Raw genomic sequence first — 27,914 nt, forward strand, 5'->3', positions numbered from 1 at the left:
GTATGTTTTATAGTTATAATAGCTTTTTTGGCTACTGTTCAAAATGTCAAATACATTGTAAAAAGGGGATTTAAAAAAGACATAATTGACATTCTGAACCGAAGCCAGTTTTTTCCTTCCCTCCTTTCTTTCCTCTTTATTCATGTAATTTTGGAGAATATATATAAAGTAATGGACCTTAGAATGGATTGGGTTTTGGGAAGTCTTTTTTATCCTTCAATTCTAATCCATTTTATCAACTTTTCTAAGCCTCAGATCACTGAACCTGCGAACGCCCCTCACTTTCTTCTGGGCCTTTGGAGCCTGCTTTTTAATAATCTATAACCTATAATCTATAATCTATAACCTATAACCTATAACCCTAATAATCTATAATCTATAATCCCTGGCTGTACCCACAGAACAGAAAACACACTCTCTGCCCTGACGAACAAAACCCCAAACAGGGAATAAGGTTAAAAGGCCTTATGACGTGAGAAGGCTATTACTATAACATCAAAACGCTCAGGTAAAAGTATTCTTAATCTCTTATGTAAAAGCCTATTCTCTTTAACTTATGTGGCAAAGAATGTAAAGATTCTCCCTCCTTTCTCCTTACACTCTTTTTCTCTCTGAGCTTTTCTAAGTCATTTCTTCATTTATTTCTAACCATGACCTATTTCCCTAAGGATAGAAAACCGAGAGAAGACCTTCTAGATATGTACAAACAAACACAAAAAAGGAAGAAGAAATGGTTGGGCCAGTTTGCACTCCTGTCACGGATTCCTCCCAATAACAGACAGGATGAGCGAAGCTGCAAGGATTGCCATGTCGGTTCAAGGTTATTATCTAACACTGCGAATGCAAAAAAGAAAATGAAAGAAAAAGAATGTACATGATTTGGGGGCACTCGTCTGAAATGCACAAGAGCACTTCAAGTCTTGGTTAAATACTCCGGTCCTGAGATCTCAGCCAGGCCATGGGTTGAACGCTGCCCTAAAGCAGGGTGACCAGAGGCAGGAGGTGGGCTCCCCTTGGGCTTTGTGCTCGATGATCCCCCTGAGGCTCTGGCCTTTGAGGACTGTGTCTGGAGCCTCCCAGCCAAGCCCCTCCCAATTTCTGGGGAAGAACGACACCAAACAGAGGCTCCAGAGGGAAGCAAGAACCAGGTCGGTCCTCCCATTCTGATTCGCTTCGCTGACATGATCTGGCTGAGATTAGGGGAAAGAACCAAATACCGCGACCATTATTGGATTCTATTCCGAATAAAGCATCTTTGCTCAGAACCTATGATTCTTAACACATTTTGAAGCCCAAAGATCCAATCTTCTTGGCTTACAGACGGCAAAAGTGGGGCCCCCAACGAGAAAGGATTTGCCCAAAGTCACACAGTTTGGGGCAAGAACACAGGACCCTGACTCTGTGGACAAGGCCCCTGTCCTCCTTGTGGGTTGTTTCTGTTTAATATCAATAGGGCAGGACAGGAGGGAGGTCTGGGTGCAGTAGCTGTCATTTGCCTGGTTACCAGGGAGCACCCTGGCTGATCCAGCTACCTGCGCAGGTGCCCTCCTCCTCTGCTCTCTCTGCGACACGTGAACTGCTTTCCTGATGCTCTGCTTGCATTTAAAATGGGTAGTCTTTCCGGATCCATCCGCGCATCCAACAAACATTTATTGAGCACTTACTATATGCTGGACACGGTGCTAGGCACAGGGGAAGAGGGGGGTGAACTAGCTCTCTGTTCATGCAGCTTATAGACTTATAGGGAAGACAAATATAAGCAAATAATTGTTCAGATGAGCATTTATAATTTAGACACTATGAAGAAATACAAGATGCTTGTATGATAGGAACATGTATAATAAGAGAGCTCAACCCATACGAGACAGCCAGAGAAATGAAGCTCAAATGGAGATACGAAGGATGAGGAGGAATAATGCAGGGGAAGAGTGTTTGTGGTTGGAGTTCAGTGTAATGGTTCCCAAAGTACAGTCTCTGGGCCAGTATCATCTGGGAACTTGTTAGAAATGCAGATTCTTGGATGCAATCCCAGATGTTCGAAGTTAGAACCTCAGTGGGTGGGGAACAGCCACCCGTGGGGTTTTCTCCCCAGGGAAATAATTGTTTTGTTTTGTTTTTTAATTTTAGTGGAAATTTAAAAACACACATGAAAGTAGAGAGAATAGTATAATAAACATCAACTTAAACAATGATCAGTATTTCGCTGATTTTGTTTCATCTATCCCTGCCCCTCTCCTTCCCCCACACGTTGTTTTTTTTTTTTTTTTTCTGGAGTATTTTAAAAGCAAATCTCAGACATCATGTCATTTTATTTATATACATATAAATATATTTCAGTATGCAATTCTAACCAATAAGAACTTTTAATTTAACCATCTAGCAATTATTACACCTAACAAAATTAACAGTACTTATTGTTTGTAGTCAAGATTTAAACAAAGCCAAGGCATTGCATTTCGGCTACCTGTGTTTTAAAGCCCTTCTGGGACTTCCCCGGTGGTCCAGTGGTTAAGACTCCATGCTCTCAATGCAGGGGGTCCGGATTCAATCCCTAGTCAGGGAACTAGATCCCGCATACTGCAACTAAGAGCCCGCATGCCACAACTATTAATAAAAGATCCCGCATGCCGCAAGGAAGATCCCGTGTGCCACAACTAAGACCTGATGCAGCCAAATTAAAAAAAAAAAAAAAGAAAAACAAAACCCCAGCCCTCCAGATGATGCTAATACCCATGGGAGTTTGAGACCCACTGGCGCAGAGCATGCTGGGAAAGAGAACGTGTAGGGAGGATGCTGAGATGGTAAGCACAGGGCGTGCGTGATTTGAGGAGCAGACCAAGGCGAGCGTGGCTCCCACGGGGCAGGGAGAGGGTAGTGGCCGAGGTGGGGCTGGTTGGGAAACAGGAGGGGAGGGCAGATGGGATCTGGTTTGGACATGATCCAAGGACAAGGAGAGCCACTGAAGGCTTTTAATCAGGGGAGTGGACAGTTCATTGAATGTTGATGAGAACCTCACAACGAAACAAGCAGACCAACAGGAATAGGCCTTCCTTATGCTGCTAAATTTTCATTTGAAAAGCCACAGGCTGTCACTCTCTCACCATACGCTTCTTCCCCATTCCATTCTCCACAGTGAGGAATAAGCCCTGAGTCTCCATGCACACGAAGTGGGGCAGGAGAAGAATGTACAAAGAACTCAGAAGCAGCCGGGCTCCCTGCGGGTGTGAAACGGGCACCCCTGGAAACCCCGAGCTCTTGCTTCAGTATGTTTTCCCGGTCAGAGCTTTACTTGTTTTGGTATTTTGGGGATGAGTTATAAACCTATCCACACCTCAGCATTTCATTACCAGCGGGAGCTAGGTCCCATTCTCCAGGTCAGAGGATCATAATCCCAATGTCACAGAAAGCCAGGGCAGAACCCCTGAATCCCTCGCTCTTTGTTCTAGCTGCCCAGGCAAAAAGAGTGCACTTGGGGGCATGGAATGAATGACTCGAGAGTTAAAGTGCATTCAGGCCTGGCCGCACTGCTGTGCATGCATGGCTGGAGCACACTGCCCTCCTACTGGCCCTTCTCAAGGTCCTCACCCCTGACCCCAACTCTACACTAGCTATCCTTTCCTATTCTCCATACACATCAGTCATGGTGCTTCCTCCCAGCATCTAGTTCAGTGGGTTTTAAATTATTATTTAAATGCAGAATTGTTTTGTTGAAGGGGTGTCTCCATAGTACCTACAAATTGGCACTTGTCATCTACCTCTACAAGGATCAAATCATGAGCTGCTGCAGCTGCTGACTTTCAGCAGCCCCTGAAAGGAGTTCAGGGTGGAGAGCAGAGATGAGGCGCTCTGGGAAAAACTGGCAGAACAGGTCTTCAGATCGTTAGATATTTTCAGAAGTCGATTTTATGAGCCCAATTCTTGTATCTCCTCATATCTAGAAAAGCACTAAGATCCTTCACGGTGACGTCTGCTCCTTGTGACTAGCAGTAACCTTCACAAGACTAGCAGAAACCTTCTGCAAAAAATATGCACTTGGGACTTCCCTGGTGGTCCAGCGGTTAAGACTCTGTGTTCCCAATGCAGGGGGCCCGGGTTCGATCCCTGGTCTGGAAACTAGATCCCACATGCCGCAACTAAGAGCCTGCATGGCCCAACTAAAGACCCCGCGTGCCGCAACGGAGACTCGGTGCAGCCAAATAAACAAACATTTAAAAAAATGTGCTTAATTGCATGTACTCCCCCTTCACCAGAATCACATGTATACTGACCTTCTCCCCCACCTCTTCAGGGCAGTTTCTCAGAGCTGTCTGAAATGCTGTCCCCCAGGCTACAGTCCTCATTTTGCCCCAAATAAAACTTAACTCGCAACTCTCACATTGGGCATTTTTTTTCAGTCGACAGTACCCCGATGTACAAAATAGATCTCACTGGAGCTTCTCTGACTGAAGTGGTGGGTTGACATGGGAGCCCAGTGTGGCTGTACCCCCAATAACCCAGGGCACTTTGACACATTTTGAATACAACCAAGCCCCTCAATTTACTCAGGAGGAAACAGTGTCCCAAGGGTCAATGCCTTGTCAGAGGCACTCAGCAGAGAGGACCCCGAAACACCTACCTTTAATGTTCTACTCCTCTCACTCCATTTCCAGAAGCTTAGAAATGTTCAGATCAGGGGGAACTATCCTCAGTGAAGACCCCGTTTTACTTCTTCCGAACGTGCCTCCTAGTAACTAACTTGGGGACCACACATTCTATAGAAGAAAAACCACACTTCATTTCCCTCATGGCCTTTCCTGCTCAGTTTGCATGGGGTAGAAGACTAGCGAGAAGGTGACCAGTGAGAAAAAAAACCCAAAGAGCTGAATTCTCCATTCCTGATCATCAGTCTCTGTGTATTTACAGCTGTGAATCAGAGCTCCCTTCAGAGAGAAAGGTACAGAATTTTAAGTTCTGACTTCTACCTCCTCTGCGGGGGCTAGACCAGAAAACTTTACTTTAGAAATAATAATTATAATAACAATGATAATGATACCTTGCACGTACTTAACTAGCACTTAACACGGTGCTAGTATTCTTCTAAGCATTTTTGCAAAGGTTTCAATTTCTCTTTCCTATCAGAACACAGAAAATAACTCCCAGACATCACTGCACAAAATGCTAATTCCAGTTTTGGGGGCAGGCATAATGGCAGGAGGGTGAATTACAATGGAGATAATACATTCTGACAGACACGTGTGAATAATTAGAGGAACCCATAACAAAAGGGACCATGCCACTGGTCCCTGGGGAAGGGCAGTTCCTCTGTGTCATAGTTTTGGCAGCACAAGGGTGCCCTGGGCAGGCACAGAAGTTCTAGATAATTCTGGGGTTCCTTAGGGTTATAATCTGACAACCTCCTTTAAAAAAATAGGGACTTCTAGACCCTGCTCATTGACAGGAATGCATCTATTGGGCACCATGTAATACTAGGAGTCAGGGCTTAAGTTTGCACTCATACTTAGAGAAATAAACAATTGATGAACACCTACTATGCGCTCACTCCAACTTTGAAAACGATGATGAGGCAGGTACGGTTGTTCTGATTTTACATATAAGATCATCACAGTTCAAACACTAGGCAACTTGCCCAAAGGCACATAGCAAAGAGGAACTGAGATTGCATGTGTCTGTCCTGACTCCAGAACCTTCTCCTGCCCTTGCCAAACCACAACCTTTCCTCGGAGGAGCCTGGTTCGTCACACCCATCCTGCCCATCTTCCCCCCACCCCTCTCCGATATCACCCAGTTAGAAAGAAGGACACACTCAGGTAGGTACCCGTGCGCACAGAGATCATGTCTAGACTTCTTGACCTTGGAAAGAAGATATAGCTTCCTGGTTTAATACTGTCAATCATTGTGTATTGTATTATTCTGTCAATTATTGAAATAGTATTTTATTTCACTATATTTCATTTATTGGGGTAACGCTAAAGCTTTGGCATTAATGAGGTGCTGGGGGTACAAAAGAAGTTGAAGAGGTAGTCTCTTTCTACAACATTCTGCCTGATGTCCCATGTCATGTAGCATAAATGTGGGCATGGAGATTGGTTTCTGGGTAAGTCCTTGGTTGAGGCACTGAGCAAAGCATTAAGAGGGGGAGAGAGCTAAAGAAATACAAGTGTCCTGGGGGATTCCCTGGCGGTCCATTGGTTAGGACTCAGCGCTTTCACTGCCGTGGTCCAGGTTCAATCCCTGGCTGGGGAACTAAGATCCTGCAAGCCGAGCAGCTGGGCCAAAAAAAAAAAAAAAAAAAAAAAAAAGAAGAAGAAAAAGAAATACAAGAGTCCTATAAGGACTTAGCTAGAGTGCTAGAAACAGCAAGCACAGAACTCAAATTATCAGTAAGTCCTAATTTCTGCTCCACATCCCTCAGAAAGCAGAAATAGTGTGTTTTCTCATAAGGAAAAGATCACATTCCTCTCCCCACCTTACCCCTATATTTAATTTATTTTAAAAATAAATTTATTTATTTTTGGCTGCGTTGGGTCTTCGCTGCTGCACACAGGCTCCCTCTAGTTGTGGCGAGCAGGGGTTACTCTTCATTGTGGTGTATGGGTTTCACGTTGCGGTGGCTTCTCTTGTTGCAGAGCACGGGCTCTAGGCGTGCAGGCTCAGTAGTTGTGGCTCGCAGGCTCTAGAGCACAGGCTCAGTAGTTGTGGCACAATGGGCTTAACTGCTCCGCAGCACGTGGGATCTTCCCAGACCAGGGCTCGAACCCGTGTCCCCTGCATTGGCAGGTGGACTCTCAACCACTGTGCCACCAGTGAAGCCCCACCCCTATATTTTAAAGTTCAATAAAGGAAAGAATGGGAAAAAAATCTTAACACACCATACCATTCCGTTACACTTAAAAATACAGAAAGGATTAAAACGGCCAGACCACTTTAAAACTAATGACCGGTTGGTACGACCCTTCGTTGCCTTGGTGTTGCCCAGGTGTTGCCCATTGTCTCTAGCAATAAAGAAACATCACAGGCAATTTATTGGGAGTTATTCTCAAATGAATTGCATTTGCTGAGAAGAGCACATTTAGCATTTGGTGATTCATATGTGGGGAACATTATTGCTCTGGTAAAGAGCTTAGAATAAGTGAGATTTAGAGCCCAGGGGATAAAAAAACCTGATGGTTTAAGTTTAATTGAAATTTTAAAAAGCACGCATTCATTATGTGTTTGTACGTGGTTATGAATCTGGATAAAAGTGCATCAGGAAAGTTTTGTCTAGATCCCAAATCGTTAACAGGGGTTATCTCTACAGTGAGGAGTGGGATTGGGAAGAGGGTAAAGGGGGAATTGTCCACATTCTTTTTTTCAATAAAAATAGAGGAGGGGCCTCCCTGGTGGCGCAGTGGTTGAGAGTCCGCCTGCCGATGCAGGGGACACGGGTTCGTGCCCCGGTCTGGGAAGATCCCACATGCCGCGGAGCGGCTGGGCCCGTGAGCCATGGCCGCTGAGCCTGCGCGTCCGGAGCCTGTGCTCCGCAACGGGAGAGGCCACAACAGTGAGAGGACCGCGTACCAAAAAAAAAAAAAAAAAAAAAAAATAGACGAATAGAAGAATATATGGCCCAACATATATACTTTATAACTCTTGATATTTCTGTATTTTAAATGATTTTTATAACAACGTATTCATAGGTTATATGTGTCTACTTGAAAGTTAAAATTGAAGGGAGCGATTACACTTTCAAGAGTTCCTTTTTACTGCCCTTCCTCACCAGGTAGTTTAGTCTCTGTCCTCCAAGTGGCTGATGCCAGGCCCTTTGCTCCACCAAGCTTCTGTGTCCGTGCAGAAGCACAGCTGCAGGTCAGCTAGGCAGGGTGGCCTTGGCCCTAGTACCTCACAGTAAAAGGCAGATCATGGGAGCATAACTGCCTGCTGTCCTTTCTCCTCATCTGTGTGGCTGGTTTATCAGCATGTAAATTTATCTACAGCCTCCCAGTTGGAAGACCTTTCTTTCTTATTTTCTTCAACACCTGTATGCACACAGATGCAACATTCCTCTTTTGAAAGTTACTTTTCAAACTTTTCCTTTCCTTTTTTTATTATATAGGGAATAGAAAAGACATCTTGAATACTTTGTTAATCAAAAGGTAAGTTATTCAACTGTATTAAAGAATGATCACGTAAATGCAAAGGCCAGGAAGGTAGCATGCCAGCAGATGAAGTATCATCAACCCTGAGTTGGGGGCTGTGAGAAAATGAGTGACTTTTCTTCTCTTTGATGATTGGTCATGGCCACTTTTGCTCCAGTGACTTTAATGATGGTATTATACTTTAAAAAAAAATAAGGAAATTTATGTATTATTTTCTAAGAGCAATATACATAGAATAAAGACTTTTTAGAAAATATAGGAAGGTAGAAGCAATTACCTCTAATCCTTGTACTTGAAATAACCACTGTAAACATTCTGCTTATTTCTTTCAGTGTGTCTTCTCTGGATCCATCTGTGTGTGTGTCTATGTTTATATACATATATATGTAAATGAATATATAAATAAATATACATATCGAGAGAGAGATGGAGGAGAGGCTTAGCTTTATACTCTTCTTTTTTCACTTAACATCACATCACAACCTGGGGGGCTATGCACGCGCCGAGTGGGAGACAGAGGGAGACTTGTCATCATCTGTATCATTTGAATTTTGAGCCATTTAACTATACTGCCTATCTTCAAATAGAATAAAATGTAATTCCGCATGATATGTAGCATTTTCCCGTGCTACTGCCTTTTGTATACTCATCTTTTTAAGTGGCCACATTATACTCCTTGCAAAGATTCTGGAAGGGACAGCGACCATGTCAATCATCCCATCAGTGGTGGACCAGTCCCCTCGGTCCTCCTGACCTTCTCACACCCTTGCCCGATCTCTCCTCAAATCTGCCCGAAGAACATGCGGTCCACGGCTTGGTCTGCAGAGACGGAGGGCAGGTTTCCAGCAGAGCTGATGTCACTCTGTGGGAACGAAGCTTGATGTCAAGAAGCGTAAGTGGTGCAGGAAGACAAGAGATGCCGAAGAGCCTGAATGAACAGTGCCACCAGTTCCCAGACCTCCCACGACCGCACTGCTGAAGTGAGAGGGGGCAGAGCGCTGTGGATGGATCGTTCCTAAGGCGGCTCCAGGGACGTCTTCCTCGTATGACAAGGGATTTTAGGACACCTGTAATCAGGGTAACAAACTGTGCAAGGAAACGCAGCAAGGACATGCACTAAAAACATGAAATTCTGAAGACCAACAAACATGGCTCATTACAGATCCTTATCCTGAAATAGTATAAAAAAGCAGACCAGATAATAAAGTTCACTGCAGTTTTTCTAACCATGATTACCCTAGAGCATGTATTAAGAATGATAAATGTTCTCAACCTCTATTTCAAAATAAAAAGGCTTCCCATGTAAGACCTATGGAGGAATGGCAGTCATTTCTGTGTAAGAGGCTCCCCAGCAATGCTAGTAACACCTACCTAACCCCTACCTTGACTTTCAACCTCCCTTACAGATACGAAGGTGACATGGAAACCACATCAGGGTACCCACCCTGTCTTCTTGCCTTTTCTCCCAATACACTCAAGGGCTTTTCTACGCAAACTCGTGTCATACACACAGACTTCTGGCCTCTGGTCACACATCCATCATGCCCGTGTGCTTATGTGAATAGAGAGCACCTAAGATAGCAAGGGTCACTCCTGGAGGCTGTCCTCCCACAGAGGACCAATGTTTAGGGCACAGTTTTACTTCTTGTGGCTTCTCCCTCTGCCTACAGCAGCTGTTGCAAACTAGTGTATAATTTGGCTTGCATGTCCTCTAAAAAAAAAACTCAGCCACCATTTTAAAATTGGGAGATTTACATAAACATCTGGATTGGGGGCTACTCCTGAAAACTCCGAATAGCCACCCATTTAGGCCCTCTCTCCCACTGCACAAAGCCCAGCGGCAGCTGCCCTCTGTGGAAGGGGCAGGCAATTTTTATTTCGAGTTCAGCAATCGTCCACGGAAGTCCCCGTTGCCTCCTAACCTTGAGGTCTCTGTGTCCACTGCCATTTGTCATCGGGCTTGCATTGTTGTTCTTCTGATCGTAGAGAACTAATTTTATTACACCTGCCCGTTTCACTCAATTACTTTACTTGAAGGCATTTGTGCTGTAATCCCTGGCCTAGAGTTTTGAGAATACGGCCTGAAGATTTATTTAGGTGCTCTAAACAGTTAAGAGACACAAAGAACAAAACCATGCCTTCTGCTTTTTCCTCCACTGTGGCGATTGCCCTAACTCAGCATTAAAACCGGGTTTCTGGTCTGGGTTTGAGCACATTCTAAGGGACTGATGCTCGTGGTCCCCTGGGTCGAGACTCTGGATCTTTCCACCTAGACTCGGTTGTACTTTCCAGCCTTTCCCCAAAGAAGCCCTGCCTTCCCCCTTTGCACGATCTGCTTTAAACCCATTAACTTAATCTGTCACAAATGTGCAGCGTTCCCTTTCTTGCTAAACATGGACAGATAGGTACATGATTTCAAAGCTGAGAGAAGCACATAATCAAATGATTTTGTGCAGAACCAAACCATCTGGGCTGAAAACAAGCTTCTTAAAATAATTTTTTCTCCCCTTATGCAGACGAAGTCTATTTACTTACACGGTAATGATACTAAAGGTTCACTGTAACTTACCCCCTGCCATCATAGAAAAATCAGCCTCTAGATTAAAAGAGCGAAATGAGCAGAAGTTCCATTACATTAGCTTACTCCAGTTGTTTAAAGAAATATTTTACCCATAGATACACATACACACGTTTATATAATCACCTATGCACATTCATATGGTGACACATTTACACACATACATGCATGTCTGGCCATGCATAATGGATGGATTAAACCATCACACGACGCTTGCAAAGTTAGATGGTGATAACAAGTGCGTCTTTATACTTGATCAAAATGACCTCTGAGAATAGAACCTCTTTCAAAACAGTTTATGCTTTGTATGCTTCAGAAGGGCACCTGGGGCCCTACCTATGAGACCAGGAGAAGTCATAGACCTCACCCCTATTTTGTAAAGAAAACACCAATGAAACTCCTAGACTCTGGGAAATGGAGCGTGCAGCCTGATATTTTGCACCGGGTAAAAGAGCAAAGGCAGAAAAAGCTGTCTTTAAAACCAAGCAACTTCTCCACTGGTTTGACGAAAGCCTGCCTCTTCTCTCTGGCCCTGTCTCTCAAATCAGCCTGACTTCCCAAGACAAATAATGCATGTTAATTAAATACCAAATGATTATTAAAAACACTTGTGAAGAATAATTATTATGTCTGCAACAGATATATGTATGTTAGACTGCAGTGCATACTTTTGAATAATTTATGGAGTATCTGAGCTGTAGCTATATCCTATTAGTTTCACCCTTTTCTTTACAATCTCCAAATGCTGGTATAACTAGTGCACGGGGGAGAACAGCCGCATTGTGGATTTAAACTTATTTTCTCTCACTTATCATTAGCTCCCAATGAGTATGCTTTTAATGAAGAGTCTCTGATTAAAAACGGGGTTTTGCAAAATCTACATTAAATGCATGGCTTAGGAATTGTTTTGTAAAACAGTCTCACCACACGTAACTCTTGTTAGCATAATGAAAACATATACGTGCATTCTATCAACAGCAATAAGAAGTGGCCATCATTTAACCACTGTCAGGCTAGCTTTCTAACTAATTCCAGCCCCTGATTTTAGAATAAAGGAGGTTTACATTAGGTGGTGTATTTGATGTCAGGATTATAGTGGGGAAGGTCGGCCGTTTAGAGTATATAGCAAATTCAGGTTCAAGTTTGAGATGCATCACTTTTTAGAAAAACCTTTTTCTTACTGTGTCTTAATTCTCGTCTCACTTAGAGAGTCTTTGAGAGGATTCGATATAACAACGTTTTAAAACTGCCAGACTGCACGATGCTGGCTGGGCTGGACCAGCTCTTTGCGTTGACTTTCATTCACACAACAATCATTACCATTTATCAAGCCCTTAGTATGCACCAGTTTTTTCACCTTCTCCCTATTTAACAGACAAGATAACCAAGGATCCAAGAGGTCAGGGAAGTCTTGTGTCACACAGCTAGGAAGCAGGAGAGTGAAGTATTGGAGCCAGACCATCTGACTTTGAAGTCAGCTCTCTTTACCATGTTCTGCCTCTACCCTTCCTCTCTTGGGATTTCTCTCTTCCCATACATACCCCAGAGCCAGGAAAGTCTGGGTGTGTATGATGAACAGACTCACCACTGAATGTACATTATACCCTTTAACCCTCACAACGTCTCTACAATAGATTTTACACATCTCACAAATGTGCATCTATGCGTCTATTACACTTGATTTGGCTTAGAGATTGCACCCCTGCCTGTCTTCGGATAGGAGATTCTCTTCTGTATTCTGAAGCACCCAGAGCCTGGAAGCCAAGATCAGCATTTAATTCCAGACTGGCTGCTACTATTGGAGTCATGTGAGGTCTATTGGCCTTTTCTCCCTAGAGGGAGCAAGCTCCTTACCACTTGCGTGCCCCCACCCCACTGTACCCTGCTCAATGCCCAGCAAGCACCTCCAGAGCTTGGGACATACACACAGGGATGCAGTTGGTCGCCGTTGATCTGAGAAGCACTACTGCCCATTTGTTCAGTGACCAAAAGACCAGATTCTTAAACCTGCACCATTAGCTTTCCCCTAACCCAACTGCTTTATTTGAACACTCAAATTTGCTTATAAACTTAGTATTTAACAAATTAATGCATGTCCATGATTTAAAAAAATAAAGATAAAATAAGTAAAACCAGTATCTTTCCCCCCCTTGCTCTGACCTCTAGTCTCTTCCTCTAAAAAATATTTTCTTGTGTATCCTTCTTGGAAAATTTTATATACATACTGGCATTTATCCATATCATTTAAAACAGGTACAATTGAGAAAATAACATACACACTGTTCTACGTTTTTCTTTTTTTAACTTAACGGTACCTTTTAAACTTAAGTGTACCTTTCCCATATTTGCACATGCAGCCTTAGCTAATTTTTAAATGACCATATACTAATTTCCTTTATAGATGGATGTGCTATGAACTATTAACTGGTCCCTTGTTGACTATTGGTTCCAGTGTTCTGTGGGGAGAGTGAACTTCAAGACATATATATTTTGAAATATTTTGTGAATATATCTGTCAGAAAAATTCCTTGCAGTGCAATTGCTGGGTCTAAAAGGATCGACACACTTAAAATTTTGATAAATATTGCCCAAGGGGGTCTCCAAAGAGGCTGCACTAATCCTATTTATTTTGAGTAGTTCACATTGACTCTGTAGGTCATAGTCCCCAAGGAGAGCCCTGAACTAGAGCTATTGCCATGGGCAGCATCATAATCCGCCCAGGGTTTGGGAAAAATTTAATCATGGTCAGAGATCCAATGGCAGCAGTATTAAGCTGTCATCTGCACGTCGAGAATGCAGAGCACGTACTGAATGTGCACCTTCCACTAGCTGCTGTCCTGTTACTTAGTCTTTCTGGGAAGAGCCTCTTGGCAGCCGAGGATGAGCATGACGGTCCTCCTGGGAGGCAGGAAACGTGGCTTCAGGCCCCAACTCTCCCCCTCACTTTGCTTTTTCACCCTCAGCCAGTCCCTTCTCCTCTCTGTACTTTAATGTCCTTACTTATGATATAAGGTAGGCTTGGGGTCACAACCTCAAAAAACGGGGATGAGGCAGAGAACTTAACTCGGTGGCTGGTGTAGATGGTCACCAGCCAGGGAGTACATGCCCATCTAAAGACTGAGCCAAACTCCACGCCAGAGGACTCGGGGGATGAACGTGTGACCCACTGTCGCTATAGCCCCCGGTGTCCCATGGGAATCCCAAAATAACAGATTTTGTGCAACATTTCTAGATTTCTTTTTCTAGATTTTTAAATGCTAGAAACTGATTTAAAAACTATATTTGATATTTAATATTAAAAATCCATGAGTTCACAAATATACTCAAAAAGAGAAAGTTAAAAAAAAAAAAGGAAAATTCACTTGTCACCACTATACAACTCTATTCTGAAAACTGGTAGTTAAAGAGAAAGAATCAAACAATTGTCTCTAGGAACTGTAGGAACTTGTCTGTAGGAACTGTATCTCAGGGTGACCAAATGGTCCAGGTTGTCTGTAGGAACTGTAGGAACATGTCTGTAGGTACAAGTATCTCTGTAGGAGATATCTCAGGGTAGGAACTGTATCTCAGGGTAACCAAATGGTCCAGGTTTCTGAGCTTTTCTTTACATATGAATTCTAACTAATAGATATAAATAGAATGGTAGATAAAAGTCATTTTGCAACCTCCAATTAAGTAACTGATCCAGGCAACCATCGTCAATGAATGCTGAAATCATTAAGTTATAAGTAGACTCAGGGTGCCAATTAGTCACAGATGATTGCTGGTGATAAGGGTAGAAAAACAACTTTACAAAAGATGGATCGGGGGCTTCCCTGGTAGCACAGTGGTTGAGAGTCCGCCTGCCGATGCAGAGGAGAAGGGTTCGTGCCCCGGTCCGGGAAGATCCCACATGCCGTGGAGCGGCTGGGCCTGTGAGCCATGGCCGCTGAGCCTGCGCGTCCGGAGCCTGTGCTCCGCAACGGGAGCGGCCACAACAGTGAGAGGCCCGCATACCACAAAAAAAAAAAAAAGACGGATCGGACTTAACCATCTAAACCCATGGATCAGTCTCAGCCTGAGAACAGTTAAACGATGTTAAGTGCATCCTGAGACACAATGTCACTCATATTCTTGTCAAAAAATTTAAACCTGAATCTAAGCAAGCCCAATTAACCAGGGGCTAGAAATATGGGGGATAGAGGAATAGGTTAAACTACAGCCTGCAGGAGTCGTCAGAAAAATCCAGAAAGTGGGGCATGCTTCAGGATCTGGTTTCTTCCACAAGTCACTGGCATAAGGAAAAAAAAAAAGAGGAAGCTTCCAGATTAAAAGCAGAGAGTAATGTTTTAGACCAGCACCATCCAGTGGAAATAGATGAGCCCCAAATGCGAGCCACAAATGTAATTTTAAATTTTCTAGTAGCTGCATTAAAAAGTAAAAAGAAACATTGAACATATTTAATTATAAATTTTATTATGCCCAATCATATCCAAAATACGACAATTTCCACATATAATCAACATAAAATTGTTAATGAGATATTTTACATTCTTTTTCTGGTGCTGTCTTCGAAATCCGGTGTGTATCTCACACTGACAGTGCATCTGCATTCGGACCAGCCACATTTCAAATGCTCGTTGGCCACATGTGGCCGGGGGCTACGGCAGAGAACAGCACAGTTCTATCTAGACTGAAAGAGGCACAACAACTAAATGTGATGCATGAACTGTGTTTGGTCTGTAGTTTGAACAAACCAATTGTTGAAAAATATTTGGGGGGTAATTGGGAGATGTAATTTGGACTAGATATCGAATGATATTAAGGAATTATTCACTTTCTTAGGTGTGATAACGGTGCTGTAATTTTATAAGAACATATTTTTACTTTTTAGTGAGGTATACTGAAATATTTCGGTGTAAAGTGTCATGATGTCTACAACTTACTTTAAAATACATGGGCAAGACCATAATGGCCACTCACAGCAAAATATCCCTAACTGTTAAAGCTAGGTGGTGGGTATACAGGCGAATCTCAGTTTAAGTGACCTTTACGGTCTCTTCCAGATGAGAAATTTTAGGAGGCCAGTTGCATCTCTGCCTTTGAATTCCACTGTTCTGGGAAAGAAGCAGCATATACAGCAAGCAAGGAACTCTCACTTGAACAGGGCTTTTCTCCTCTCCTCTGCAGGGAAAACCTAGGAGAACCTACAGCCAGGGGAGGCTGTCTGCCGAGCCCTGCTCCACAGAGCTGTGGCTCAGGCAGCAGGACCCAGGGAAGTCAGGGCCCAGCGGAGCTGGAGCCAGAGGAGAGGGGCCCTCCAGGCACCCAGCGTGTCACTTACCGGACTCCAGGCAGGACGCATCTAGCCCCTTCCTTCATTAGCGCTAATGGAATCTCAAGGTCAATGACCAGTCATAAATACCAGCCCTAAATTAAGTGTATCTGAGGCTCCTTGCCCAGAGGATTTTTTTCTTTTTTCTTAAAAGCCAAGTTGCTTGGGAGATAGGCGAGTGTGAAAAATACAGTTAACCTTTCAAGATGAAAACATTATCAATTCTATTGATTTAGATCATACCTCGCTTCCACTTAACTCATCACAAAGGATTGCCAGTTTTAGAAATAATGTATTTCTCAGTCTTAGGGAGTTTTTTTTCCTTTCCGTCCCCCCCCACCCCACCGCCCCTCTCTTTCTCCAGGCAACTTTTCTCTCAGCTCCACTGGGGAAGCCTCATACAGGAGACTCACTGGGGTCTGGCTAGATTGCTGACAACACCAAAATGCCGCCCATCTCACCCGTGGTGCTTTATATTATTGATAGCGGCTTCTCTGCCTGTCATTTCTCCCCTTCTTCTGAACAGCTGGGAATACTCTTGCAATCCTCATCATACAACATGACTAATATGTTCGGCTTCAGAGGTACAAAGGAGATGGAAATAAATGAAGGGATCGCTAAACAGGAGTTTTTCTATCCCTCCAGTGGGATGATGAGTAACTAGGAACAGACAACCACGTGCATCACTGCCTAATAATCATTAAGTAGAGGGCCTGAGAGACTCTAGGAGAATCTGACATCAACACCTTATCGCAGGTCAATAGTATAGTGAGCTTAGGTTCCAGGGCCAGTCAACAGTAATCCCTAGCTAAGTCCTAGTGTTATCACACCACGAGGCTTACAGCCAGGTTTTAGCAGCTCCCAATCCCTCCTGCTCAGCTCTGTGGGATGTTGTGCCTTGGCTGTATACATCAGCTTGTTTCCTCACCTACTTCTGAATCTGCATGTGGCACTACAGGAGAGGAAAGAACGGGTCTCCTGACTTAAATCACAGTCAAAGCCCTAGGTTTGTTTTGTATTGATACTTCATGCTGAAGAATCCCAGCCCGAACTCTAAACAAGGCACATCTTGCTGCAGACAGGAATGACAATTTTTTATAAGATTCTGTCTGTATTGAAGAAAGATGGCCATAGCCCTTCTACCATGCCCTTGTGGCTCCCTGCCAGCCTTCTCTGTAAATCCTGAAGTCTGTTGTAATGTCTCAGCAAAAAAGAAAAGTTCGGCATTGCTTTTATGTCCATCTTATCTCTGGAAGCATACCCTCCACTATGGAAGGTTTTGGTGTATTCAAATCTAACTCCTCTTTGGAGAAGCCAAGGAAGCCTTTGCAGGGCTATTGTGTAATTCTTTTATTCCCCAGGCTGAAAGAGTTAGCTTTATCAAGCTAGTACAATCTCTCCCAAGACAGACTAACCCTGACTTTAAACAATCTGTGAATAAATAGCTGAGGCTTCCCCCAAGTCTCTTTCCATTCATCTGTGCTGAGGAATGAGGGAATGTGGACTATCATTTTGGTTACACATATATTTCTAGCTGGAGGACGATCTACGAAGGGCTAAAGTCACCTCTATTATTTTAAACAGTCTCCAGTTAGTCCTGAAGAGTTAAATCCTCTCTCTCTTTTTTTAAATATCCTGGTGCTTCAAAGATGTTATATTAGACGGATGTCACATTGATATAATAAACAGCAATGCCAAATCTAATGAATTAAGGGAAAAGAGAACCACATGGTGAGATTTTCGATGAAATCAGGTAATGACAGGGAAGAAAAACGAAGCCGCATTTAAAAACGGATTGAGAGTCCAAAATTCAAGGTGTGGAAAGACTCATAGCAGGGGAAACCTCACCTGTGCACTACATTCATCTTACATATATATGCATTTCTGCCTGATGTCCTGACTTGGGCAAAAGAAAAAGAAAATGAAATGTAAAGGCTCCCTAGGGCTAGTAATACTTTGGTAAAGGAAGTTCGTATATCAGTTGTCACTGAAGGCCTCAGCCATGTTGTCAACGGCTGCACTAAGGTGAGAGTTTTTAGAAGATATTTTATAAAAGGTCTGTGAACCCGATTTATGTTTCCAACCACTTCCTTGCACTTGCCATTAATTATGATCGGGTGGGAGAATTCAGCTCTCAGCGGTTTGGATCCAGGGATGAACATGTGGCTACAGCCTCCCTAAGCATCAATGTGGAGTGCACATCTGGGCCTGGACCAGGGATGGTTCTTCCTAAAGCTCTTTAGAAAAGGAGACGTCACAACCTCAGTGCTGCATTCAAGGTTACACACGGATGACAAAGCTCGACTTTTTGTCCAGCTCAAAGACATCTGGCTTTAATGTGTGCCAATTCACTTTTTCTTAAAAATGTTCTGCAGACATATCAACACCCTTCTCAAAACAGAAATCAAAACACCCTCCCTAGGACCACTTAGCCAAACCTACCCAAATAGAAAATGCTTATACCCTTTGCCCAGCCATTCTACTCCTAGAGGTTTATCCTATAGATAACTTAGAGTAATGTGCAAAGATATATGCACAAGGATGTTTACTGCAGCATTACCTTATCAATACCAGAAACAATTTAAATCTCTATCAGTGCTTACCTCGCTAGTGTTAAACTAAATTATAGTGCATCCAGACAATAGAACACCATGCAGTTTGTCAAAAAAGAGTCATGTCCTGACATGGAAACATAGCCATGATATACTGTTAGATGAAATAGCAAACTTCAAAACCGTAGGCAGACTGATTCCATTTGATCATGCATAGAAACATTCTGGAAAGACACCCAAGCTTTTAATAATGGTTACCTCTGTAAAGAGGAAGTCAGGAGAGGATAGGGACTTTTATATTGTAAGATTAGGTAATATGTGATTTTGACTTTCCTGGCGGTCCAGTGGTTGGGAATCTGCACTTCCACTGCACGGGGCACGGGTTCCATCCCTGGTCAGGGAACTAACATCCCACATGCCGTGAGGTGTGGCCAAAAAAATAAATAAATAAAATAAAATAAAACAACAATTAAAAAAAAAGACCCTCTGCTTTAAAAAAAAATGTGATTTTTTTTTAAAAAACAAAGAACATTGTTATTTTTATAATTAAAAACAAAAAAACCCCTTATCTAATAAAGATAAATTGAGTCACACGTTAGACTTTTCCAGATTAAATACCACCAGGTGCTTTAATTTGTCAACCCTAATAATAGTAATAATAATAATAATAGATTATATTTTGGATTCTGCATATTTATTATTTAAGGTTACTTCCTCACTGATAAACAATGGGAACATACAAGCGAAAACCTTCTTCCGTGCCGCATTTTGGTGACTTACACTCAATTTGATATGATTCAATATGCTTTCTTTTATTGAAAGACCTTGCTTTGAGGACAGTCACTGTCAATGATCAGCACAGAGTAAGTAATTCTGAGGGGTTAAAATCAAATGGGATTTTGGCTTCTACTACATGGAAGTGACTGTCATTTTTTTCCAGCAGGGATCTCTAGTACCTCGAGTGTCCCAAACAGCAAACTCTCTGTAACACTGACCTTGCTTCTGGACGATAAAGGACTTTTGGCGATGTGGTTCCTTTTGGGCAGAATTCTAGAAGAGGACAATAAAAACCTACAAAATAAGGAGGTCAGCCCTGCCTTTGGGAGAAAATACGCACACTTATTTGATTAATTTGGTTTATATTTGGAAGTCAAAGATTTCAGCCAGTTGGAGCCCCCGGCCCCTTCATGCCAGCCCTCCATCCCGCCTTCCCCCAGGGTCTGTCGAGACCCTGAATCTATGAACTTCACTGGGGTGCTAACTTCCCCTCTTCAGGATGCCTCAGTCTTACAGGTTCACAACAGCTTCATGCACGGGGCCAAATCTTCGTAGAACAAGAGCAACAACTTAACCAGAGGCAGGGAGGATAATCTCAGAATGAATTATTCACCAGTGAGACCATCAGGGCTGCACGGAGAGAATACAGATGCCCGCCGTGGGGCCACATCTCACCAACTGCCTTATTCAGTTTTCATGCCTCTTTCCAACCCTTGTGAATCGAGTGAACGTATCGGCATTCAGGGAGCTTCCGCAATGATTCCAAAACTGCTGCCTTCCCGCTCCATCTTCTAGTTCAAGTTTACTTCTCTGAGGGTCGGTGAAGTCCCTTCTCTTTAAATCCTGTTTTGTCTAAGTCAGTTTCTCTGTCTGTTTCTGTCCCTATCTCTCTCCTTTTTCGGCTTATTTAAACTGACTCTCTCCCTATCACTGAAAGAACAAGAACAAAACAAGAATCACCAACACCACCCACTAAGTCTTTCATGTTGTGCTCACTGATACATCAGATACAAGCCATTGCATAAATACCCACACACATCTCTCATTCATTCATTTATAGACTTTGGAATAACTGCAATCTCCCCATCATGATGCATTGTTACGCTCCTTCGGGGGGGGCTACTTAGTATAACGGCTGAATGCAGAAGCTCTAGAGTCAGACTGCTTGAGTTTGAAACCCAGGTCTCTGATTTAAAATCCTACATTTTTATTTCTCATAATCTGTGTATCTGGACATCATCTGTCACCTGACTTGTGAAAGGAAAAACGATAGGGAACCTCTATCTCAGAGGGTATTTTTCCCTGCACTTGATCTTGCACAGAAAAACAGCTTTGCTTTTTCTTGTTCTTCTCTGTCATCTTCTGGAAAACTCTCACAGTCCCAACTCTTCATGTTCCAAACTGCCCTTAATGCCTTCACTCAGAGTCACATACACTGGGGCTCATCCATTCACCTCACGTGCAAGACAAAGAGGGCCATTTGATGGAGTAAAGACAGATGGGACAAGCCAACCTCAAGTTCACATCCGTTAAAGCATTTGTCTGTTGGCAACATTTTTACAAGCCTCTCACGGCTATATGCCTAATTAAAATAAAAGGGTGATACACACCACTGCGCCAAGTCCTTGCTGATGTAGAGGAAGGGAGGGAAGAGAATGAGTGCATTAGTTCCCCTTTATTAAAAGAGTTATTTCAGCATGACATCTCACATAAAGACTAACCATTAGCAAAATTAAAAATCCAGTGAAGTTGATTTTGGGAAATGCACACATGAGTGCTTTCCTCCTGCCTCTGGCTGCATCTCCTCCAGTCCTGTCCCAGCTTCAAGCGGCCTACCTGCCCCACCCACGTGGCCTTCTTGATCTTCTGTTCCCAGATCTGATTATCCTAATAATGAAATGACAAGCAGAAGGAGAACTGTTTGTTTATAATTTCTGCCTAATACTTCCTCAAATTAAGTAAGAAAAAAATAGCCAACTTTTACCGAGCACCTACTATGTGCCAGACACTATTTGAAGCTTTATTCATAAATGCTTGCTAAATTATTTAAACCACTCGGGGAGTGTGGGGGATGGGAGGCAATATTAACTGAACACTTGCCACTTTCTAAATGCATGATGTGAGTTTTCTCTTTTAATACTCATACTAACCCTGCAAGGTTAATGAAATGAACCCCATTTCACAGATGAGCAAACTGAGACTTTGAGAAGTTAAGTAACTGGCCCCACTCTGCAGTGTTACTAAGTCAAGTACAAGGTTTCAGACTGAGGTCTTCCTATTTGCAAACAAGATCAATCCAATATAGAACACAGTAGGAGGAGGGTGGGAACCGACATGAATAAAAATCTGCAGAGAAGACCTAAATACACATTTCTCCAAAGAAGACAGACAGATGGCCAATAGGTACATGAAAAGCTGCTCATCATTGCTAATTATTAGAGAAATGCAAATCAAAACTACAATGAGGTATCACCTCATACTGGTCAGAATGGCCATGATTAAAAGTCTACAAATAACAAATGCTGGAGAGGGGTGGAGAAAAGGGAGCCCTCCTACACTGTTGGTGGGAATGTAAACTGGTGTGGCCACTATCAAGAACAGTATGGAGGTTCCTCAAAAAGCTTAGAATAGAGTTGCCATTTGATCCAGGGATCCCACTCCTGGGCATATGCCCAGACAAAACTACAATTTGAAAAGATACATGCACTTCTAAGTTCATAGCAGCACTATTTACAATGGCCAAGACATGGAAACAACCTAAATGTCCATCGACAGATGAATGGATAAAGATGTGGTACATATATACAATGGAATATTACTCAGCCATAGAAAAGAATGAAATAATGCCATTTGCAGCAACATGAATGGGCCTAGAGATTAACATACGAAGTGAAGTAAGTCAGACAGAGAAAGACAAATATCATATGAAATCACTTATATGTGGAATCTAAAATACGACATAAACAGAAAAGACTCAAAGACATAGAGAACAGACTTGTGGTTGCCAAGGGGGAGGAGGGGTGAGGGGGGGAAGGACTGGGAGTTTGGGGTTAGCTGATGCAAACTATTCTATACAGGATGGATAAACAACGAGGTCCTACTGTATAGCATGGTGAACTATATTCAATATTCTGTGATAAACCATAATGGAAAAGAATATTAAAAACAATACATATGTATAACTGAATCACCTTGCTGTACTGCAGAAACTAACACAACATTGTAAATCAACTGTACGTCAATAAAACTGGAAAAAAAGTGTGCAGAGGTGGGAGTGTGCACGGTGCATTTGAGGAGGACGAAGGGATTAACCAAGACCAAGGGGTCCTGAAGGGGAAGACAGAGAGACCACGGTCACAGAGAGGGGCTGGGCTGTAACTGCAGATGTTGGAAGGCCAGGTTAAGGCCATGAGCTTTAGTGTGGAGGCAGTGCCTAAAAACCATCAGAGGTTTTTAGGCAGCCTCACTAAAGAAGTGCTTCATGAAGGTTGATCAGGCAGTGATACAGAAACTGATTACAGGGGATGCTGGTAAGGAGTCTGGGCCTGAGACTGGGCTGGACTGGAGGGGCCACTGAGAATGAATAAGAAACTGAGGATGCTGCTTGATAAGGGAACTATTGCTATCCTAACTCAGGAACTGAACTGATTCAGATAAACATTTTAAGATACCCTTACCACTTGAACATGTATCAAAAGTCTCTCTATTTGAACTAGGAATGAAGCAGATGTGGAAAGCGAGGATATTTGTATTTAAAAGGCATTGAGTAGCTGAGTTGACAGAGCAGGTACTTAATGAGATGAGAGCAGGACTCATAGGAAAAAAAAAATCAAGGATGATTCCAGCCTGGAGTCTTCACGACTGGGACAGTGAGAGTGGATCCATGAACGGAAGAGAGATGCCTATACTGAGAATGTTTTGAAGAAATGGTTTGCTTTAACACATCATTAGATGGAAGAGAAAAAGAAGGGTGAGCAAAATGACCCCCAGAACATTCTGTAAGCCAGAGACCTGGGTATCAGTCTTTTTTTTTTTATTCTTTTATTTTTTATTATTCTTTTTTTTTTAATTGGGGTATAGTTGTTTTACAATGTTGTGTTAGTTTCTATTGTACAGTGGAGTTCCCTGTGCTATACAGCAGGTTCTTATTAGTCATCCATTTTATACATATTAGTGTATATATGTCGATCCCAATCTCCCAGTTCATCCCACCCCCGAACCCCCGCTCTTCCCCCTTGGGTGTCTATACATTTGTTCTCTACATCTGTGTCTCTATATCTGCCTTGCAAACTGGTTCAGCTGTACCATTTTTCTTCTAGATACCACATATATGCATTAATATACGATATTTGTTTTTCTCTTTCTGACTTACTTCACTCTGTATGACAGTCTCTAGGTCCATCCACGTCTCTACAAATGACCCAATTTTTTTCCTTTTTATGACTGAGTAATATTCCATTGTATATATGTACTAGATCTTCTTTATCCATTCTTCTATCGATGGACATTTAGGTTGCTTCCATGACCTGGCTATTGTAAATAGTGCTGCAATGAACACTGGGGTGCATGTGTCTCTTTGAATTATGGTTTTCTTTGGGTATATGCCCAGGAGTGGGATTGCTGGGTCATATGGTAGCTGGGTTTCAGTCTTGATGTTTCCCTCTCCTTAATTATTTTTTTTAAATTGAAGTGTAGTTGATTACAATGCTGTGTTAATTTCAGGTATACAGCAAAGTGATTCAGTTATACATATATATTATATCTTATATTCTTTTTCAGATTCTTTCCTATTATAGGTTATTACAGGACATTGAATATAGTTCCCTGTGCTGTACAGTAGGTCCTTGTGGTTTATACATTTTATATACAGTAGTGTGTATCTGATAGTCCCAAACTCCTAGTTGATCCCTCCCCCTCCCCACTGTGTCCTTTGGTAACCATGTCTGTTTTCTATGTCTGTTTATGTTTTGTAAGTAAGTTCATTTGTATATCCATCTAATCACTAAGTTCTTTTTTTTTTTTTTTTGTGGTACGCGGGCCTCTCACTGTTGTGGCCTCTCCCATTGCGGAGCACAGGCTCTGTACACACAGGCTCAGCGGCCACGGCTCATGGGCCCAGCCGCTCCGCGGCACGTGGGATCTTCCCGGACTGGGGCACAAACCCGTGTCCCCTGCATCGGCAGGCGGACTCTCAACCACTGTGCCACCAGGGAAGCCCCAAGTTCTATTATTTTTACTTCCCAACATCTGCGCAATCCACTTCTCTGTCTCCACTGGCCTAAGCCACCATCCCCTCTTCCTGGGCTGCTCAGATCCCTCTGCTCTCTCCAATCAACTCTCCACCTGGAAGTCAAAAGGCTCTTTTATAAACATGAATATAATTAGGTAACCCCCTTCCTAAATATCTTTTAAGGCTTCTCAGCATACTCAGACTAGGCCCAGCATCAGCAAACTATGGCCCGTGGGCCGAATCCATCCTGCTGCCTAAATAAAGTTTACTGGCGTACAGCCATGCTCGTTCATTTATGCATTGTCCTTGGCTGCCTTTATGCCACAGTATCAGAGTGGAGTAGCTATAACAGAGACACTCCGGCCCTTTAGAGAAAAAGTCTGCCAACCACTGGATTAGACTAGAGTCCTTAACATGGTCCATGAGGCCCTGCACAATCTAACCCCCACCTACTTCTCCAGTCTCTCTTTGTACCACTGATCCCATTGCTCTTGGTACTTCAGTCATTCTGGCCAACTTCCAGCTGCTCACAGGGCCACAGAGATGGAGCTCCGTGGTAACGTACTGGCATGGCCCGTGGAGCATCCTGATTCCACGTGTTTCTGGGAGACAGGCCTTTTACACTGAGGGCACTTCCAGCTCCGGTCTTCGTCTGGCTTCCTTTTCCTGTGTCCTGCTTCTCTCCCTCCTGCGGACTGGAGTCCCGTACCTTCCACCTCTATCAATCCTTCCTCTTTAAACCCTCCTTTTAGGAGAGGAGCCCAAATCAACCACTGCACCTCATTTCAACTCAAGCCAGTATGATGAATGCAGGAACATTTAATTTTGAGCCTAACTTCTAAGTGAGAAAGTCTTTTCCCTTTTTCAAAACCTTCCAGAGATCAATGAGCAGGTGGGAGGACTCAGCAGAGTAGAGGGAAAAAGGTAGAAAATCCCTTCCTTGCATCCCTGAGATTCTATCATAGAGGAAAGCAGTGGCCTCCTCCACCAAGGTGAAGATCAGCCTGAATTTCAGATTCAGGGTCAACCAGTTTTTACTGAGCATCTTCTAGGAGCCAGGAATGGCACTAGGAACATTTGCTTGTTATTTTGTGTTGTCCTCCTAAACCTGTAAACTAGTCTGGGACTGGCTGCAGGTGATAGGAGGCACTTCTAGAGAGTTTAAGCAGGAAGACCAACACTTTTGTAAGCAACTATCAATTTTGTGGCAAATGGGATTAGATGCTTACAAACTTGTTGGGTGTGCTGGAGGAGACGTATCCAGGGTGTGCCTTGGGAGTCGATTGCAGCAATAATTCTGCAGAACTGACCAGCCAAGGGAGCTACTTCTATGCACAAGCTGTGGAACCAGGACACAACTGCCCCTATTGCTGCTTCCAGAATCAGACCCTCTTAGCTGCCATGTGGGGATTTGGAAACTACATCCAGAGGTGCTGGCTCCACAGCCATGCCCTACCTGCCAGAGCCACACCAGCAAGGCGGATCCCTGGCAGGCCTCCTCTCTTCCCACCTAACTCCATTCTGGATTCCAGTCATGTACAAGCACATCAGATGGAAGATATTACATCACCCCTAGAGCCCCAGCTGCGGGAGAGTCTGGGAATGGTCATTTTTAGCTTTCCCATCTCTGCAGGATAGGGACGTACACAGGGAAGGTGCTGGGGTGGATGTTGAGTAAGGCGGACTGTAGTCTCTGTCTACAGTCAGAGAAAAAAAGGGGGGGCTGCTTCCCTGATTCTATAGAAGCAGAAACCAAGGGTCCAAGGGTGATGTGTTCGGTCCCAAAGTCAAGTCCAGGTTTGCCAACTCTAAGCTCCATTACTTTTTCTAATAGAGGGAAAGAAAATGTCATTTGTTATATTCAAAGGCAGTAACCAAGTGAGGTCTTGGTCCCCTTACTGCCAAAATGACACATTTTAGAGCTCAGCTAGCTGCTGGGAAACGGATTCAAAGTCAGCTGACAAGGGTTAGTCCGTGAACCAGAATGGGTAGAATCTGGAATCTCTACCAGCTTTTCCAGCAACTCACCATTCAGAAAGTGATTTGCACAGGATATGTTTCATCCCCTAATGCGCTCAATGGCAACAGTGTTTTTCTCCAGGAGCAGTGACTCAGAATCCAGGATCATCATAAAACTACAAGCTATAGTTCCCAAAGAGCCAGAAGTCTAACTCCATCTGCCCAAGTGGAAGAGAAGGGTGGATATGAGGTCCTCAGAAGAAGCTCATTTCTCTAGGAGGGAACATAGGTCTCTGGTTTGGGGGACTGCAGTTTTCTAGGAGTGAGTAGATGTAATTAGCTATGCAGTTAGTCATCACCACTGCCTTGGTTTCAGCTCGTGCCATATCTCAACTGGATCATCACAAAGCCAGCTCCCTGGGAACCCAGCTTCAAGTTTCTACCCTTTGATTCGTCTTTCTTGCTACCAGACCTGTATTTCTATTATCTAGATCTAACTCATATAATACCCTGCTGAATAACCTTTTAGCTTGTCATTGCTTAAAAGATAAAGTCCATTCAGCAACAACAACAAAACAACCCAATTAAAAAATGAGCAATGGGGACTTCCCTGGTGGCGCAGTGGTTAAGAATCTGCCTACCAATGTAGGGGACACGGGCTCGATCTCTGGTCCGGGAAGATCCCACATGCCGTGGAACAACTAAGCCTGTGTGCCACAGCTACTGAGCCCACGCGCCACAACTACTGGTGCCCGTGCGCCCCAGAGCCCATGCACCGCTACTACTGAGCCTGTGTGCTGCAACTACTGAAGCCCGCACACCTAGAGCCCGTGCTCTGCAACAAAAGAAGCCACCGCAATGAGAAGTCTGTGCACCGCAACAAAGAATAGCCCCCGCTCACCACAACTAGAGAAAGCCCATGCGCAGCAACAAAGACCAAATGCAGCCAAAAAAAACACACAAAAAACTGAGCAATGGACATGAATAGACTTTACTCCAGAAAAGATATATAGATGGCTAATAGGCACATGTAAAGATGCTCAACATCACTAATCATTAGGGAAATGAAACTCAAAACCACAATGAGATATCCCATTATACACTTTAGGATGGCTACTACTAAAAAATTGATTGTTTCCTAATAATAAGTGTTGGTGAGGATATGGAGAAATTGAAACCCTTGTGCACTGTTGGTGGGAATATAAAATGGTGTAGCTGCCGTGGAAAACAAGATGGTGGTGCCTCCAAAAGTTAAAAAGGGAATTACCTACCATACGACCCAGCAATCCCACTCCCGGGCATAGACCCTGAGAAAACCTTCATTCAACGAGAGTCATGGACCACAACGTTCACTGCAGCTCTGTTTACA

General features: G+C 43.3%; 1 protein-coding gene across 4 annotated transcripts in view; it reads right to left on the reverse strand.

Moving 5' to 3' along the window:
* SLIT3 (slit guidance ligand 3) overlaps positions 1–27,914 on the reverse strand; it is a 609,805-nt gene that overhangs the window by 231,774 nt on the left and 350,117 nt on the right. For 3 of the 4 annotated variants that reach the window (XM_073802786.1, XM_073802783.1, XM_073802785.1), the window contains exon 5: positions 8,890–8,997. The exons of the other annotated variant lie outside the window; for it this stretch is intronic. In XM_073802786.1, coding sequence (XP_073658887.1) covers positions 8,890–8,997 — 108 coding nt within the window. The remainder of the gene's footprint in view (positions 1–8,889; positions 8,998–27,914) is intronic. 4 annotated transcript variants of the gene reach the window in all.

The sequence above is a fragment of the Tursiops truncatus genome, chromosome 3 (genome assembly GCF_011762595.2).
Source record: "Tursiops truncatus isolate mTurTru1 chromosome 3, mTurTru1.mat.Y, whole genome shotgun sequence".
NCBI classification, from domain to species: Eukaryota; Metazoa; Chordata; class Mammalia; order Artiodactyla; family Delphinidae; genus Tursiops; species Tursiops truncatus.